Raw genomic sequence first — 19225 nt, 5'->3', positions numbered from 1 at the left:
ATGTTTTTTTCGTTTACAGTACTATACAGTATATGTTTTTTTGTTTCTTATATATGTTTTAAGTGTGTAAAACCCCTAACTAACCACACATTTTATTGACTTTTCTCAGACAGTTCTAATAATACACTTCTTGTATTGTTATGAAAATATATATAGCATTCCCTCGTTTAATGTTCCAAAAAAAACCCGCTTTATGTCAAATCCGTGTAGTAGAAGTAGATTTTCCCCCCCGTTTTTTACGTGTTATGGTTCATTATATATTTTTGTATGTTTTGTCATTTACAGTACGTTTTTTTTAATTTATTATATGTTTTTTTCGTTTACAGTACTGTACAGTATATGTTTTTTTGTTTCTTATATATGTTTTAAGTGTGTAAAACCCCTAACTAACCACACATTTTATTGACTTTTCTCAGACAGTTCTAATAATACACTTCTTGTATGGTTATGAAAATATATATAGCATTCTCTCGTTCAATGTTCCAAAAAAAACCCGCTTTATGTCAAATCCGTGTAGTAGAAGTAGATTTTTCCCCCCATTTTTTACGTGTTATGGTTCATTATATTTTTTTAGAAGTTTTTTCATTTACAGTATGTTTTTTTTTAATTTATTATATGTTTTTTTCGTTTACAGTACTATACAGTATATGTTTTTTCGTTTCTTATATATGTTTCAAGTGTGTAAAACCCCTAAGTAATGTTCCAAAAAAACCCGCTTTAAGTCAAGTCCGTGTAGTAGAAGTTGATTTTTCCCCCGTTTTTTACGTGTTATGGTTCATTATATATTTTCATATGTTTTGTCATTTACAGTATGTTTTTTTTAATTTAATATGTTTTTTTCATTTACAGTACTGTACAGTATGTTTTTTTGTTTCTTATACTGTATATGTTTTAAGTGTGTAAAACCCCTAACTAACCACACATTTTATTGACTTTTCTCAGACAGTTCTAATAATACACTTCTTGTATGGTTATGAAAATATATATAGCATTCCCTCGTTTAATGTTCCAAAAAAAACCCGCTTTAAGTCAAATCCGTGTAGTAGAAGTTGATTTTTTTCCCCCGTTTTTTACGTGTTATGGTTCATTATATATTTTTATATGTTTTTTCATTTACAGTATGTTTTTTTAAATTTATTATATATATTTTTCGTTTACAGTACTATACAGTATATGTTTTTTCGTTTCTTATATATGTTTCAAGTGTGTAAAACCCCTAAGTAATGTTCCAAAAAAACCCGCTTTAAGTCAAGTCCGTGTAGTAGAAGTTGATTTTTCCCCCGTTTTTTACGTGTTATGGTTCATTATATATTTTCATATGTTTTGTCATTTACAGTATGTTTTTTTTAATTTAATATGTTTTTTTCATTTACAGTACTGTACAGTATGTTTTTTTGTTTCTTATACTGTATATGTTTCAAGTGTGTAAAACCCCTAACTAACCACACATTTTATTGACTTTTCTCAGACAGTTCTAATAATACACTTCTTGTATGGTTATGAAAATATATATAGCATTCCCTCGTTTAATGTTCCAAAAAAAACCCGCTTTAAGTCAAATCCGTGTAGTAGAAGTTGATTTTTTTCCCCCGTTTTTTACGTGTTATGGTTCATTATATATTTTTATATGTTTTTTCATTTACAGTATGTTTTTTTAAATTTATTATATATATTTTTCGTTTACAGTACTGTACAGTATATGTTTTTTTGTTTCTTATATATGTTTTAAGTGTGTAAAACCCCTAACTAACCACACACTTTATTGACTTTTCTCAGACAGTTCTAATAATACACTTTTTGTATTGTTGTGAAAATATATATAGCATTCCCTCGTTTAACGTTAAAAATAAACCCACTTTAAGTCAAATCCATGTAGTAGAAGTAGATTTTTTCCCCCATTTTTTATGTGTTATGGTTCATTATATTTTTGTATGTTTTTTCATTTACAGTATGTTTTTTTTTTAAATTTATTATGTGTTTTTCGTTTACAGTACTGTACAGTATATGTTTTTTTGTTTCTTATATATGTTTTAAGTGTGTAAAACCCCTAACTAACCACACACTTTATTGACTTTTCTCAGACAGTTCTAATAATACACTTCTTGTATGGTTATGAAAATATATATAGCATTCCCTCGTTTTAATGTTCGGAAAAAAAACCTGCTTTAAGTCAAATCCGTGTAGTAGAAGTTGATTTTTTCCCCCGTTTTTTATGTGTTATGGTTCATTATATATTTTTATATGTTTTGTCATTTACAGTATGTTTTGTTTTAATTTGCTCAGCATGTATTTTCATTTACATTATGCTTTTTCTTTTATTTATTATATGTTTTTTTCGTTGAGAGTACTGTACAGCAGTGTTTTTCCAACCACTGTACTGCGGCACACTAGTCTGCTGTGAGATACAGTCTGGTGTGCCGTGGGAGATTATCTAATTTCACCTATTTGGGTTAAAAATATGTTTTGCAAACTAGTAATTCTAGTCTGCAAATGATGTGTTGTTGTTGAGTGTCGGTGCTGTCTAGAGCTCGGCAGAGTAACCGTGTAATACTCTTCCATATCAGTAGGTGGCAGCAGGTAGCTAATTACTTTGTAGATGTGGGAAACAGCGGGAGGCAGCGTGCAGGTAAAAAGGTGTCTAATGCTAAAACCAAAAATAAACAAAAGGTGAGTGCCCCTAAGAAAAGGCATTGAAGCTTAGGGAAGGCTATGCAGAACTAAACTAAAACTGAACTGGCTACTAAGTAAACAAAAACAGAATGCTGGACGACAGCAAAGACTTACTGTGGAGCAAAGACGGCGTCCACAAAGTACATCCCAACATGACAATCAACAATGTCCACACAGGACAGTGTACAGGACACATGGCATGAAGAAGATTGATTGACAACGCTCTATATCAGGGGTGGCCACACTTTTTATGCAGGCGAGCTACTCTTCAATGGACCAAGTGGAGGGGATCTACCTCGTTCATATATATAATGTATATTTATTTATTTATGAAAGAGAGGTTAACAAGTTAAAGGTGTTTAATGATAATACAAGCATGTTGAACATTCCTTTCTTTCATGAAGACAAGAATATAAGTTGATATGATTGTGATGACTTGCATTGATTGGAATCAGACGGTAGCGGGCAAACGCCGTAGCTTGCTAGCTTGTGTGCGCTAACTTTCTAACTCTTATTTTGTTAGCGCAGGCAGGATGAAGCAGCGCTTTTATTGTGAAGACAGGAACTGTGCGGTCGGTCTTTAGAGTTTTGACAGCAGGTGAGAGTCTGTTGGAATAAAAAAGTTGTTTCTGGCCTTGCTGTCGGTCGTTTTTTCTTAATAATGATCTGGCAGCAGCCAGCGTCATCTCACGAGACCCTCGGGGGCCGTGAATGTCAATCAAGTGACCAAAGTCACGTCTCGGAGATTGATGATCGCTCATTTTTAGGTTTATTTGTTTAATGCCTGGCTGGCGATGGACTGACACACCCGCCGCCATCCACCGCTAGCTCGCCATCCACCGCTAGCTCGCCATCCACCGCTAGCTCGCCATCCACCGCTAGCTCGCCATCCACCGCTAGCTCGCCATCCACCGCTAGCTCGCCATCCACCGCTAGCTCGCCATCCACGTCACGGGCAACAAAATATACAAAAGGTGTCGTGTTCCTGTTGGGTATTTCCAATAAAAGCTGCGAGCGGTCGCATCGCCGCCTTAAGGTTTTAAATCACACTCATGAATATGGAGTCAACCTCTTCGTTTTGGCAAAGCACATATTTCCAGCTCTCGTGTGTGACGGCGTTTCCTTGAACGGGAAACGTGCGTTTTGTACCTCGGCATGCGTGGTTCCTTACCTGACTGTGAGACGGGTATCCATGGTAACCAAGGTTCAGCGGGTCGTTCTGAAAGAAAGAGCGTATGCTTCAACATGAGCGCACACAAAGAGGATCAACACTGTCATAAACATGTGCCATATAGTGAGACCACACTAAACAACACTGTCATAAATATGTGCCATATAGTGAGACCACACTAAACAACACTGTCATAAATATGTGCCATATAGTGAGACCACACTAAACAACACTGTCATAAATATGTGCCATATAGTGAAACCACACTAAACAACACTGTCATAAACATGTGCCATATAGTGAGACCACACTAAACAACACTGTCATAAATATGTGCCATATAGTGAGACCACACTAAACAACACTGTCATAAATATGTGCCATATAGTGAGACCACACTAAACAACACTGTCATAAATATGTGCCATATAGTGAGACCACACTAAACAACACTGTCATAAACATGTGCCATATAGTGAGACCACACTAAACAACACTGTCATAAATATGTGCCATATAGTGAGACCACACTAAACAACACTGTCATAAATATGTGCCATATAGTGAGACCACACTAAACAACACTGTCATAAATATGTGCCATATAGTGAGACCACACTAAACAACACTGTCATAAACATGTGCCATATAGTGAGACCACACTAAACAACACTGTCATAAATATGTGCCATATAGTGAGACCACACTAAACAACACTGTCATAAATATGTGCTATATAGAGAAACCACACTAAACAACACTGTCATAAATATGTGCCATATAGTGAGACCACACTAAACAACACTGTCATAAACATGTGCCATATAGTGAGACCACACTAAATGACGATGACAAACACATTTTGGGAGAATATTCGCACCGCAACACAACATAAACACTACAGAACAAGTTCCCAGAATTCCCAGCAGCACCAACCCTTTCGGGACGCTACAATGTAAACAAACGCCATGGGTGGATCTACACCTGACATCCACTGTAATGATACCACGTACAACATTATGTTTATAAAGTGAGTAAATATGTCCCTGGACACATGAGGACTTTGAATATGACCAATGTATGATCCTGTAACTACTTGGTATCACATCCATACCTAAATGTGTGGTATCATCCAAAACTAATGTCAAGTATCAAAGAAGAGAAGAATAAGTGATTATTACATTTGAACAGAAGTGTAGATAGAACATGTTAAAACAGAAAGTAAGCAGATATTAACAGTAAATGAACAAGTAGATTAATAATCAATTTTTTACAGTTTGTCCCTCATAATGTGTACAAAATAATAGGTGTATAAATGACACAATATGTTACTGCATACGTCTGCAGACTCATTAGGAGTCTTTGTTTGTTTACTTACTACTAAAAGACAAGTTGTCTAGTATGTTCAACATTTTATTTAAGGACTAAATGACAATAATAAACATATGTTTCATGTACACTAACATTTGTTGTTACAATAAAGACAATGACATTTTTTGTGGTCCCCTTTATGTAGAAAATTATCAAAATACACTTTGGTACTGGGACAGCCCTAATATATATATATATATATATATATATATATATATATATATATATATATATATATATATATATATATATATATATATATATATATATATATATACATACATATACATACATACATATATATATATGCATATATATATATATATATATATATATATATATATATATATATATATATATATATATATATATATATATATATATATATATATATATATATATACACATATATATATATATATATTTATATATATATATATATATATATATTAGGGTTGCAACTAACGATTAATTTGATAATCGATTAATCTGTCGATTATTGCTTCGATTAATCGATTAATAATCGGATAAAAGAGACAAACTACATTTCTATCCTTTCCAGTATTTTATTGAAAAAAAACCCAGCATACTGGCACCATACTTATTTTGATTATTGTTTCTCAGCTGTTTGTACATGTTGCAGTTTATAAATAAAGGTTTATAAAAATAAAAATAAATAATAAAACATTTTTAAAAAATTACCTCTGCGCATGCGCATAGCATAGATCCAACGAATCGATGACTAAATTAATCGGCAACTATTTTTATAATCGATTTAATTGATTAGTTGTTGCAGCCGTAATATATATATATATATATATATATATATACACACACACACACATATATACATATACATATATACACATACCGGTATATACATATATATACTGTATAATATATATATATATACACACACATATATACATATACATATATACCGGTATATACATATATATACTGTATAATATATATATATATATACACTAGCGTTCAAAAGTTTGGGGTCACATTGAAATGTCCTTATTTTTGAAGGAAAAGCACTGTACATTTCAATGAAGATAACTTTAAACTAGTCTTAACTTGAAAGAAATACACTCTATACATTGCTAATGTGGTAAATGACTATTCTAGCTGCAAATGTCTGCTTTTTGGTTTTGTAGGGGGGAAGAAATTTGGCGTGACCGCTGCAGCAGTGCCTGGTGAATAATTGCCTGTTTCAAAGAGTGCTGCTCGTTCTTCGTATGTGGGTAACAACATTTAACTATGTACCGTAATTTCCGGACTATAAGCCGCACCTGACTATAAGCCGCACCAGCTAAATTTAGGGGAAAATACAGATTGCTCCATATACAAGCCGCACCCGACTATAAGCCGCGGGGTTTTGATGTGTAATTAGCGTAGTATATAGGGGTTCCTGCTACCACGGAGGTGATTGTCGGGACAGAGATGACTGTTTGGGAACGCAAAGCGTCCCATTTATTAACAATAAATCTTTCAATCATTCAATCAAACTTTCACATCTTTGACATGGCGAACAGCATTCATGCAGAGTACAAATAATACAACGCTGCAAAGTAATACAAAGTGCTCGCCTGTACGTTATCAAAATAACCAGCCTACCGGTATATGAAAAGTCAGTCTTTAATCATTGTGTCATCGTCTTCCTCCTGCGTACTAAAACCACCGAAATCCTCTTCGTCGGTGTCGGAGAAGAACAGGCCGTAAATAAGCCGCACCGTTGTATAAGCCGCAGGGACCAGAACGAGGGGAAAAAGTAGCGGCTTATAGTCCGGAAATTACGATATATATATTTCCCAATTGGTTCAACCGCCACCCGCTCGAATCTATTTCAAATCTATTTTTTTCGCCTTGCATCCGCCCGACCCGCGGATTATCCGCGAACTCCGTGATTGTGTCCGCAAACCGCGCATTTCTAATATATATATATATATATATATATATATATATATATATATATATATATATATATATATATATATATATATATATATATATATATATATATATATATATATATATATATATATGTGTTGGAAAAAATCACAAGACTATTTCATCTCTACAGGCCTGTTTCATGAGGGGTTTCCTCAATCCTCAGGAGATTTTTTAAAAAATCTCCTGAGGATTGAGGAAACCCCTCATGAAACAGGCCTGTAGAGATGAAATAGTCTTGTGATTTTTTCCCACACATACATATTACGCTCTACCACGGTATCAAGCACTATTTTTTGGATAATCTAATTAAGACATATATATATATATATATATATATATATATATATATATATATATATATATATATATATATATATATATATACATATATATAGTAGATAACATTAGCATAGTCAGACTGCTGACACACACACACACACACGACTACCAGCTTGAGTGGGTAACAATCAATATAACAAATTGATTAATTTACCCAACCCTGTAATTGACTATTTACAAAATGGTGAAATCACTTTCCAGGCAGTTATTGCAGCCTTGCAGGAGAGTCGATGCATTGTTGCTTCCAAGGCGTGTATTTACAACCACAAATACTCTGTGCTAAAGTCCACCAGACTTCCTAGCCTTGCATGTCCATCTGCAGGTGTTACTGATTGGCTCGTAGCTGAGATTGTGTGTGGCTTCCCCTATAGAATGTTCTGCCGAGTGGAACCACGTGGCACTAATGACCCTGCAGTCCCACTGGAGAGATTTACCTACTTGTAGGACCACCACGGCACACGTCAACGGGAAGAAAGCGAGACGGGTGGGATTGTTCGGAAGTGATTCCTATTGCTAGTGCAGATATTCACCTGGGAATAGTTGGTTTGAAACCGGATTCAATCCATTTTCTCTAAAACATTTCTTCGCCATCCCAAGACTGCGTGATGGCTTCCATGCTAAAGCTGCACCATTCTGAGACTTTCATTCACGGACTCTTATGGAACTTTGCCTCCTTATTCATGGGCAAAAGCCTCCAAACTGTCACCTGTTGGCGTGACCCTGAGATGCAGAGACTGCAGGCGACGTGCAAGTAAAAGGTGCACACAAAAAGGGCACCATGAACATCAAATTTAGTCTTCACATAAGTAATTATATTTATGGTATCCGGTAATTATATACCGGATGCGGCAAGAAGCTCAAGGCAAACATAGCATAGCATGGAAAGAAGGTAGTAAAACTGCAAAAACAACAAGTTCCTTTCAGGCTGTCAATCATCATATTTGTCTCAGAACAATATGCCATTTGTGTTTATTTAAAAATGACGAGTCTTCATGCAGACACTCGGAGCTTCTGTCCACATCGTGCCCTTAAACTGAAGAAATACAAACTATACAGTGTTTATAATGTAAAGTAATCATAATATAGAATAACAAAGCAAGTAACATTTAAAGCAGGGGTCACCAACGCGGTGCCCGCGGGCACCAGGTAGCCCGTAAGGACCAGATGAGTAGCCCGCTGGCCTGTTCTAAAAATAGCTCAAATAGCAGCACTTACCAGTGAGCTGCCTCTATTTTTTAAATTGTATTTATTTACTAGCAAGCTGGTCTCACTTTGTCCGACATTTTTAATTCTAGGAGAGACAAAACTCAAATAGAATTTGAAAATCCAAGAAAATATTTTAAAGACTTGGTCTTCACTTGTTTAAATAAATTCATACATTTTTTTACTTTGCTTCTTATAACTTTCAGAAAGACAATTTTAGAGAAAAAATACAACCTTAAAAATGATTTTAGGATTTTTAAACACATATACCTTTTTACCTTTTAAATTCCTTCCTCTTCTTTCCTGACAATTTAAATCAATGTTCAAGTATTTTTTTATTGTAAAGAACAATAAATACATTTTAATTTAATTCTTCATTTTAGCTTCTGTTTTTTCGACGAAGAATATTTGTGAAATATTTCTTCAAACTTACTATGGTTAAAATTCCAAAAAGTTATTCTGTCAAATCTAGAAAATCTGTAGAATCAAATTTAAATCTTATTTCAAAGTCTTTTGAATTTCTTTTAAAATTTTTGTTCTGGAAATTCTAGAATACATAATGATTTGTCTTTGTTAGCTTGGTCCAATTTGTTATATATTCTAACAAAGTGTAGATTGGATTTTAACCTATTTAAAACATGTCATCAAAATTCTAAAATTAATCTTAAAGGCCTACTGAAATGAATTTTTTTTATTTAAACGGGGATAGCAGATCTATTCTATGTGTCATACTTGATCATTTCGCGATATTGCCATATTTTTGCTGAAAGGATTTAGTATAGAACAACGACGATAAAGATTGCAACTTTTGGTATCTGATAAAAAAAAGGCTTGCCCCTACCGGAAGTAGCGTGACGTAGTCAGTTGAACATATACGCAAAGTTCCCTATTGTTTACAATGATGGCCGCATGAAGTGAGAGAGATTCGGACCGAGAAAGCGACAATTTCCCCATTAATTTGAGCGAGGATGAAAGATTTGTGGATGAGTAAAGTGCAAGTGAAGGACTAGTGGGGAGTTGAAGCTATTCAGATAGGGAAGATGCTGTGAGAGCCGGGGGTGACCTGATATTCAGCTGGGAATGACTACAACAGTAAATAAACACAAGACATATATATACTCTATTAGCCACAACACAACCAGGCTTATATTTAATATGACACAAATTAATCCTGCATAAAAACACCTGCGTGTTTGTTATGCTAGCTCCTAGCTCCTCTGCTAGCTCCTAGCTCCATAGAACACGCCAATACAATTCAAACACCTGATCAACACACACAATCACTCAGCCCAAAAGACCGTTTACCTAACCCAAGGTTCATAAAGCTTATATATTTTTAAAAAGTTACGTACGTGACGCGCACATACGGTCAAGTTATCGAATGTTTAGCAGCCAAGGCTGCATACTCACAGTACCTGATATTCAGCTGGGAATGACTACAACAGTAAATAAACACAAGACATATATATACTCTATTAGCCACAACACAACCAGGCTTATATTTAATATGCCACAAATTAATCCTGCATAATAACACCTGCGTGTTTGTTATGCTAGCTCCTAGCTCCTCTGCTAGCTCCTAGCTCCATAGAACACGCCAATACAATTCAAACACCTGATCAACACACACAATCACTCAGCCCAAAAGACCGTTTACCTAACCCAAGGTTCATAAAGCTTATATATTTTTAAAAAGTTACGTACGTGACGCGCACATACGGTCAAGTTATCGAATGTTTAGCAGCCAAGGCTGCATACTCACAGTACCTGATATTCAGCTGGGAATGACTACAACAGTAAATAAACACAAGACATATATATACTCTATTAGCCACAACACAACCAGGCTTATATTTAATATGCCACAAATTAATCCTGCATAATAACACCTGCGTGTTTGTTATGCTAGCTCCTAGCTCCTCTGCTAGCTCCTAGCTCCATAGAACACGCCAATACAATTCAAACACCTGATCAACACACACAATCACTCAGCCCAAAAGACCGTTCACCTAACCCAAGGTTCATAAAGCTTATATATTTTTAAAAAGTTACGTACGTGACGCGCACGTACGGTACGGTACGTGTTATGCTAGCTCCTAGCTCCTCTGCTAGCTCCTAGCTCCATAGAACACGCCAATACAATTCAAACACATGATCAACACACACAATCACTCAGCCCAAAAGACCGTTCACCTAACCCAAGGTTCATAAAGCTTATATATTTTAAAAAAGTTACGTACATACGCAAAAAAAAGCCAAAGCTGCATACTCACAGTAGCACGTCTGCGTCTTTGTCATCCAAGTCAAAGTAATCCTGGTAAGAGTCTGTGTTGTCCCAGTTCTCTACAGGCGTCTGTGTATCCAAATCAAAAGTCCTCCTGGTTAGAGTCTCTGTTATCCGAGTTCTTCCATCTTGACTGCATCTTTCGGGAATGTAAACAAAGAAGCGCCGGCTGTGTACTGTTGTGGCTGACTACGTTCGAAAAATACGTCCATTTCGCACCGACAACTTTCTTCTTTGCTTGCTTGGCTTCCTTCTCCATAATGCAATGAACATGATTGCAACAGATTCACGAACACAGATGTCCAGAATACTGTGGAATTATGAAATGAAAACAGAGCTTTTTCGTATCGGCTTCAATGTGGAAGGCATACCCGTGTTCGCCGGGCTACGTCACACGCATACGTCATCCTCAGAGGCGTTTCGAACCGGAAGTTTAGCGGCAAATTTAAAATGTCACTTTATAAGTTAACCCGGCCGTATTGGCATGTGTTATAATGTTAAGATTTCATCATTGATATATAAACTATCAGACTGCGTGGTCGCTAGTAGTGGCTTTCAGTAGGCCTTTAATCAGGAAAAATTAGTAATGATGTTCCATAAATTCTTTTTTTAAGTTTTTCTCTTCTTTTTTTCGGTTGAATCTTGAATTTTAAAGAGTCGAAATTGAATTTTTTTCGTGTTTTCTCCTCTTTTAAACCGTTCAATTAAGTGTAAATATCATTAATTATTAATAATAACGTTAAAGGTAAATTGAGCAAATTGGCTATTTCTGGCAATTTATTTAAGTGTGTATCAAACTGGTAGCCCTTCGCATTAATCACTACCCAAGAAGTAGCTCTTGCTTTCAAAAAGGTTGGTGACCCCTGATTTAAAGGATATCAACTTTTATTTCTCATTACTGTGGAATTGTTGACCATCGTACTGTAATTGGAAGGTAAATCATTTTGCTGTTCTAAAAAAAATTAACAAAAAAAATGGACTCATTGCTGTAAGCAAACAATTAACTTGAATAAATATTGAACATCTTAAAAGGAGTTTTATGTAATATTTTCATGTCAAGTCATTAGAATAGAAGAAGAAGAATAGAATGGACTTTTTTGTCATTATATTTGCATATAACGAGATTAAGGACTCCAATTTAAGGTGCGGTAGTGGGAACAAATATGGGATAAAAATAAATTACACAAGAAGTAATAAAGATAAAAAATAAGAATTGAAATAAACAGACTAATATCCAATAAAAATAATAAGCAATCCTGTACAATATACAAAATACTGTACAATATACAGAACAACATGCATTAAATGGCCCTGATATGTCTAAAGGCATTAATAAATCATCTTCTTTTCCAATACCTCAATAACTGATAACTGTAGTTCATGTGCTCATTTCAAAATTAGATTTACAGCCCCGAAATATTGTTATTGTTTTCATTTCCATGCCCCGCCCTCCACCGTTTGACCAATTAGAAAGTCTGCGAGTGTGTCACATCCAGGTGGCCATCTTGGTCTGGCTACTGCCACTGGTAAAGTTACTAAACATGTCAGACCTTAGTACATCTAAAAGTGACCAGTCTCAACTTATTCATGACAGAGCCAGGAACAAAACCAGGATTTGTATCGGGGATGTCTTTGAAAGATGGAGACTATTGAAGATTTGATGCCAAACTTGCTTATTTCCTCCTTGATAGGTAAGTCAGGCATTTACCTTTTCTTATTACTTGTAATAAATGGAAATGGACATTTGGTATGTAAACTATATTGTCCAATACAGTCTATGGTCTTGTCTAACAAAGATAGTATGTTCCTGCAACCAATGTTAGCATGCTAGCCCGGTCAATGATACATCCACATACAGGCTAACGGGGGGAAATATATGCTAGTTAGCCTGTATGTCCATGTGTCATATTTAATATATTTAGTACAAATAAAACCTATGTGGATATGCGTAGTGTCAGTGCATATTTCCTTCTCAATATGCTGAGGAAATGGGTTCCAACATTAGTCATCATGGCAATGTGAAAGGTATGGAGACAGCCAAATCACATGATAAAATAATTCCTCATTGGTGTATGCATGTTGTGGACTACATGTACCAAGTTATATGGCAATCTGAAAGGTTTGAAACAGTAGCCTATAGGCATACCTAGGTAAAATGTCTCCTCTTTAGTTTTGGGCGTACATTAGGCTGCTAAGCATGCTCTACTTATTTTCACCAGTATAACCATTGCTAGTGTTGGTTGTAGTTGGTTTTAGTCTTTGTTGTCCGATAGTACTGACAATACCATATGATTGTTGTGATATTGTACACAGGCATGGTGTACTTCTTCCTGAAAATAGCCTCATTGCTGTGTCAAATGGTGTTGGTTAGAGATTTGTTACTGACAAAACGCTTGTCTATTCAGCTATTATGGTCCCAGCACCTCAACCCCTGGTAAGAGGCAACCTCAGTCGGTGCGAGAGGGAGGCGATTACAGAATTTTGACCGTGATTGCAGTACCATTTCTGGCCACATTATTACACAAAATGCGGTCAGGCGACGTCTTTTTGTTGCTGCCATTCTCGCTCGTTCGTCCGTGTTGATGGGCTTATATTGCCCATCCCATTTAAACCTGATATATTCCCGCAGCAGTAATCTTTTTTTTCTTCTAGCAATTGTTACTTGCGGAACTTAGTATTCTCAGCACAATACTGTCATTTGGAGGAAAATCTTAATTTTGCAAATGTAGAAAGCTTACAAAGGATCATGTTTCAACTAGAACAGGGGTCACCAACGCGGTGCCCGCGGGCACCAGGTAGCCCGTAAGGACCAGATGAGTCGAAAATATCTCAAATAGCAGCACTTACCAGTGAGCTGCCTCTATTTTTTAAATTGTATTTATTTACTAACAAGCTGGTCTCGCTTTGCCCGACATTTTTAATTCTAAGAGAGACAAAACTCAAATAGAATTGGAAAATCCAAGAAAATATTTTAAAGACTTGGTCTTCACTTGTTTAAATAGATTCATTAATTTTTTTACTTTGCTTCTTATAACTTTCAGAAAAACAATTTTAGAGAAAAAATACAACCTTAAGAATGATTTTAGGATTTTTAAACACATATACCTTTTTACCTTTTAAATTCCTTCTTCTTCTTTCCTGACAATTTAAATCAATGTTCAAGTAAATTGATTTTTTTTATTGTAAAGAATAATAAATACATTTTAATTTAATTCTTCATTTAAGCTTCTGTTTTTTCGACGAAGAATATTTGTGAAATATTTCTTCAAAATTATCATGGTTAAAATTCAAAAAAATTATTCTGGCAAATGTAGAAAATCTGTAGAATCAAATTTAAATCTTATTTCAAAGTCTTTTGAATTTCTTTTAAAAAAATTTGTTCTGGAAAATCTAGAAGAAATAATGATTTGTCTTTGTTAGAAATATAGCTTGGTCCAATTTGTTATATATTCTAACAAAGTGCAGATTGGATTTTAACCTATTTAAAACATGTCATCCAAATTCTAAAATTAATCTTAATCAGGAAAAATTACTAATGATGTTCCGCAAATTCTTTTTTTAATTTTTTTCAAAAAGATTCAAATTAGCTAGTTTTTCTCTTCTTTTTTTCGGTTGAATTTTGAATTTTAAAGAGTCGAAATTGAAGATAAACTATGTTTCAAAATTTAATTGTCATTTTTTTCGTGTTTTCTCCTCTTTTAAACCGTTCAATTAAGTGTAAATATCATTAATTATTAATAATAACATAGAGTTAAAGGTAACTTGAGCAAATTGGCTATTTCTGGCAATTTATTGAAGTGTGTATCAAACTGGTAGCCCTTCGCATTAATCACTACCCAAGAAGTAGCTCTTGCTTTCAAAAAGGTTGGTGACCCCTGAACTAGAACTATCCAACGTACATCACTGGCGAGTCGCTAGTGATGAGAGGGCTCACTGTGTTCAGTTAATTCTCCTGTTAAATAAACATGCATGGACAGAGTGAGAGCTCTTTCTTCTTCATTTGAAGCGAGAGACGAAGAAACGCGACAATCCTATTTGGCTAACACGTCGCTCAAATGGCGGTGACGGCAGAGAAAAAAACCCCTCTGCTTCTCGCACTAATTAAAACCTGGATCTGGGTTCGATGGATCGTGCAGCCATATTTGATGCAAATGTAGTCCATTAGACGGGCAACACTTTGAAGGAAAACCAGATTCCTTCATATCGTCCTCGCTCATCTTTCTTTCAGGAACCATGTCCCTTTTGCCCGTGTTGTGCCCGGGGGAACACTTTGCTCTGCGCGCATTGAAGCTGATTAGTAGAGTCGCCATCTCACTCTGCTCCCCCCCGCCCCCCCCCCCCCCCCCCCCGCCCCAGGGGGGGAGGCCATCTCGCTCAAAGTGAGCACGGCTCGCCACGTGCGGGAGCTTCGTTTGTTCGAACGGGAAGTGGAGAAACATACAAAACGGCAAGATAATCTGGGAGCCAAAAAAACATACTTAGTGATATCGCTTTGGGAGGTAGACGCTCTAAATAATGGATCGCCTTTTAGAGGCCCCGAATAGCATGAATAAAGTATAAAGCACAGCAGAAGATGCAAAATAAGAGCCGATGAGCACAAGCGGAGATGGAAGTAGAAGAGGAAGGAAGATGACTCATACATGAGTGGAGTCATGTGCTTCATTTCCAGGAGGAATGAGGATGGGGGGGAGGGGGAGGCTGCATAAAATGTGGATCAGTCTCAATAACAGCACATGGAGCAGAAAGACGGCCTAGAACTGAACCACATTCCCCGGGTCTTCAGGGATGGCAGCACCCTTTGAGGACAACCGAGACAAAAGATATGAAAATGTCCAGCAGCACCAAGAGCTGGCACACCAACTCCAAAAGAAAATGTGCAGAATCAAGACTAAGAACCTCGTTTACGCTGCACACCAGATATGATTGTTTGTCCTCAAGTGGCGCGGGTCGGATTTTCGTTGCCAGTCCGAACGCTCCAAAGTGCTTCAAATCTGGGGCCGTACTTATCAAGCTTCTTAGAGTGCCATTTTTACACTTAAGTCCTGAGAATTTGCGAAATTTAGTCCTACTCTCAAACTTAAGAATAAAAGCTTTTTATCAACGTTCTTAAGTCTAAGAATCACTCCTACTCTCCACGATATTTAAGAGACCTTCAGAGGTGTCTTAAGTGGTTAGGAGTTGCCAGCAGGGGATGGCACTGAGGCGAGAGAGACGTGCGCCAACGTTCAGGGAACGGAACAATGTTTTTTTTTTTTTTGATGACGAGCAGCCGATCAAACGGTATCGTTTAGACAGAGCGGATATTATTTTTGTCACAGATTTAATACTTTTCGATTCCTTGTTGATTTCTGCATGTGTCTGCAGTGGGCTAGTATATATAGAGCCACCCACACCAGTTTCAAATTAGTTGCCTAATTAATGAATTGGAAAGAAAATGTTATGACAGTAGCGTATGTGTGTGGCCGTGAGGTGAGTGACGTCAGTGAGTGTGTGGGCGAGAGAAGAGAGGGAGCGGTAGCGTGAGTGCCGGCGGGGACTAGTTTGTTTTGTATTATTTTGTAGTTTATTGTCAAAATATACACTCCCATTGTCCACTTAAATATTTCCAAGATATTTCTTTATTCTCAGACAACGGATTCCCTCCCGTGATTGGTCATTTCTATGGACACAGAAATGACATCACCTAAAATTGCGTTTACGGCACATAGTAATGTCGTAATTCAGCTCTGAGTGTGACACTTAAGATTCAGTCCTACACTTCGCTGAAAGTGTGAGTAAGACGCTTGATAACTAACTTTTAAGTGCAGCTTTCAGCCAAGAATTTATTTACTCTTAAGTCAACTCTTAGCAGACTTCTTAGGAGTCATTCTAAGAAGCTTGATAAGTACGGCCCCAGATCTTTGGGCATCAGATTCAGACCACATCAGGAAGTAGTCCTGAATCCCTTTGGGGTCTGATCTTTTCAATTGTGACTTCAGTCTAAACGTCGTCTTTGATCAGCTACGTCACTCGTGAGTGCCAGAAAGACGTGGCCCTCCAGGGGAAACTTCTATTTCTTCACAACATCCGGTTTCGGTTTTTAGTTGAGACCAGTGTTTGTCAACCACTGTGCCGCGGCCGTGAGATACAGTCTGGTGTGCCGTGGGAGATTATTTAATTTTACCTATATGGGGTAAGAATATTTTTTGCAAACCAGTAATTATAGTCTGCAAATGATGTGTTGTTGTTGAGTGTCGGTGCTGTCTAGAGCTCGGCAGAGTAACCGTGTAATACTCTTCCATATCAGTAGGTGGCAGCAGGTAGCTAATTGCTTTGTAGATGTGGGAAACAGCGGGAGGCAGTGTGAAGGTAAAAAGGTGTCTAATGCTTAAACCAAAAATAAACAAAAGGTGAGTGCCGCTAAGAAAAGGCATTGAAGCTTAGGGAAGGCTATGCAGAACCAAACTAAAACTGAACTGGCTACAAAGTAAACAAAAACAGAATGCTGGACGACAGCAAAGACTTACTGTGGAGCAAAGACGGCGTCCACAATGTATATCCGAACATGACATGACAATCAACAATGTCCCCACAAAGGAGGATAAAAACAACTAAAATATTCTTGATTGCTAAAACAAAGTAGATGCGGGAAATATCGCTCAAAGGAAGACATGAAACTGCTACAGGAAAATACCAAAAAAAGAGGAAAAAGCCACCAAAATAGGAGCACAAGACAAGAAGTAAAACACTACACACAGGAAAACAGTAAAAAAGTCCAAATAAGTCAGGGTGTGATGTGACAGGTGGTGACAGTACACCTACTTTGAGACAAGAGCTATAGTGATGCATGCTTGGTTATGATTTAAAGTCATATCCAACTATTGCCACGACGACTTTTTACTGTCAACTGAGTTTTGTTTTTTTAATGATGTCTGCTGGTGGTGTGCCTCCGCATTTTTTCAACGCAAAAAATGTGCCTTGGCTCAAAAAAGGTTGAAAAAAACTGCTTTAGACGATTGAATTTTGGGTGCATCAATAGTCAATAGTGCACAAATAATAGTCTATATGTAATATATGAATATGTATTTCAATTTCGAGGAAATAGGGATTGTTGACAGACCGATATTGACGCTGTGGTGCATTTGCTGGAAATAAAGAGATGTGCTGTTCACAATCTTTATGTAAGACAAGAACACATGATGTTGTTATGCGTGCCAAAACGTCAATAAATATCTAACAATTGAGTCAACAGAAGGAGGGTGCTCTCATTATACTCTCTAAAAAGTGTCAACAATCCTCTATTTACATGTCGTGACCTGAAAATGAACCAAATATGAGTGATATTGTTATTATAAGCGCTAACGCAGACGGACTATTTTAGCGGAAGATTTTGTAAAGATTGCGATTGAATCTTCATCAAAACGGAATTATGCGAGCGTCCCGTCGGTCGACATCCCAGCGAGAGTGGAAATATTTGTTTTATTATGGTTTGGTTTTGTTAGTTTGTATGTTTAGCACCTAGCAGTGCTGCTAATGCTATAATGTCTCAGTAAAGCTACATCCATCATTCGGCTTCTAAAATGTATTGCTCATCCTCTTTGTGTTCGGGCTCAAAAATATAAGGAAAATGAACCAAATATGAATGATATTGTTATTATAAGCGCTAACGCAGACAGACAATTTTTTTCGTGCATTGATAACAGTGAACTAATGCTATCTTACGCTGCTATTGTTGACACGATAAGATGGCGGAAACTTTGTTTAACCCTTTGTGAGGATTGCGATTGAATCTTCATCTAAACGGAATTATGTGAGCGTCCCGTCGGTCGACATCCCAGCGAGAGTGGAAATATAACAGTAAGTGTTTGTTTTATTATGGTTTTGTTTTGTTAGTTTGTGTGTTTAGCACCTAGCAATGTTGCTAATGCTATGATGTCTCAATAAAGCTACATCCATCATTCGGCTTCTAAAATTGCTCATCCTCTTTGTGTTCGGGCTCAAAAATATAAGGAAAATTAACCAAATATGAGTGATATTGTTATTATGAGCACTAACGCAGACGGACTATTTTTGTCGCGCATTGATAACAGTGAGCTAATGCTAGCTTACGCTGCTATTGTTGACACTAGAAGATGGCGGCTGCTTCTGCTTGGTCTCAAACTTACTAAAAGTCAATTCTAGGTTATAATTCATGCATAGGAAAAAAAGTAGCAGGAATTTACAGTACTTAGACAAGAAAATGTCCTCCT

General features: G+C 36.5%; 1 protein-coding gene across 4 annotated transcripts in view; it reads right to left on the bottom strand.

Moving 5' to 3' along the window:
* LOC133634216 (RNA binding protein fox-1 homolog 2-like) overlaps window positions 1–19225 on the bottom strand; it is a 144749-nt gene that overhangs the window by 90430 nt on the left and 35094 nt on the right. For all 4 annotated transcript variants that reach the window (XR_009821912.1, XM_062027315.1, XM_062027317.1 and 1 more), the window contains exon 2: window positions 3842–3889. Coding sequence is in view for 3 of the 4 variants with exons in the window: in XM_062027315.1 (XP_061883299.1) it covers window positions 3842–3889 (48 nt within the window). In the remaining variant the exon portion in view is untranslated. The remainder of the gene's footprint in view (window positions 1–3841; window positions 3890–19225) is intronic.

This window comes from Entelurus aequoreus, linkage group LG18, assembly GCF_033978785.1.
Source record: "Entelurus aequoreus isolate RoL-2023_Sb linkage group LG18, RoL_Eaeq_v1.1, whole genome shotgun sequence".
NCBI lineage: Eukaryota > Metazoa > Chordata > Actinopteri > Syngnathiformes > Syngnathidae > Entelurus > Entelurus aequoreus.
Note: the sequence above shows the minus strand (reverse complement) of the source record. Positions and strands in the feature narration are given on the sequence as shown.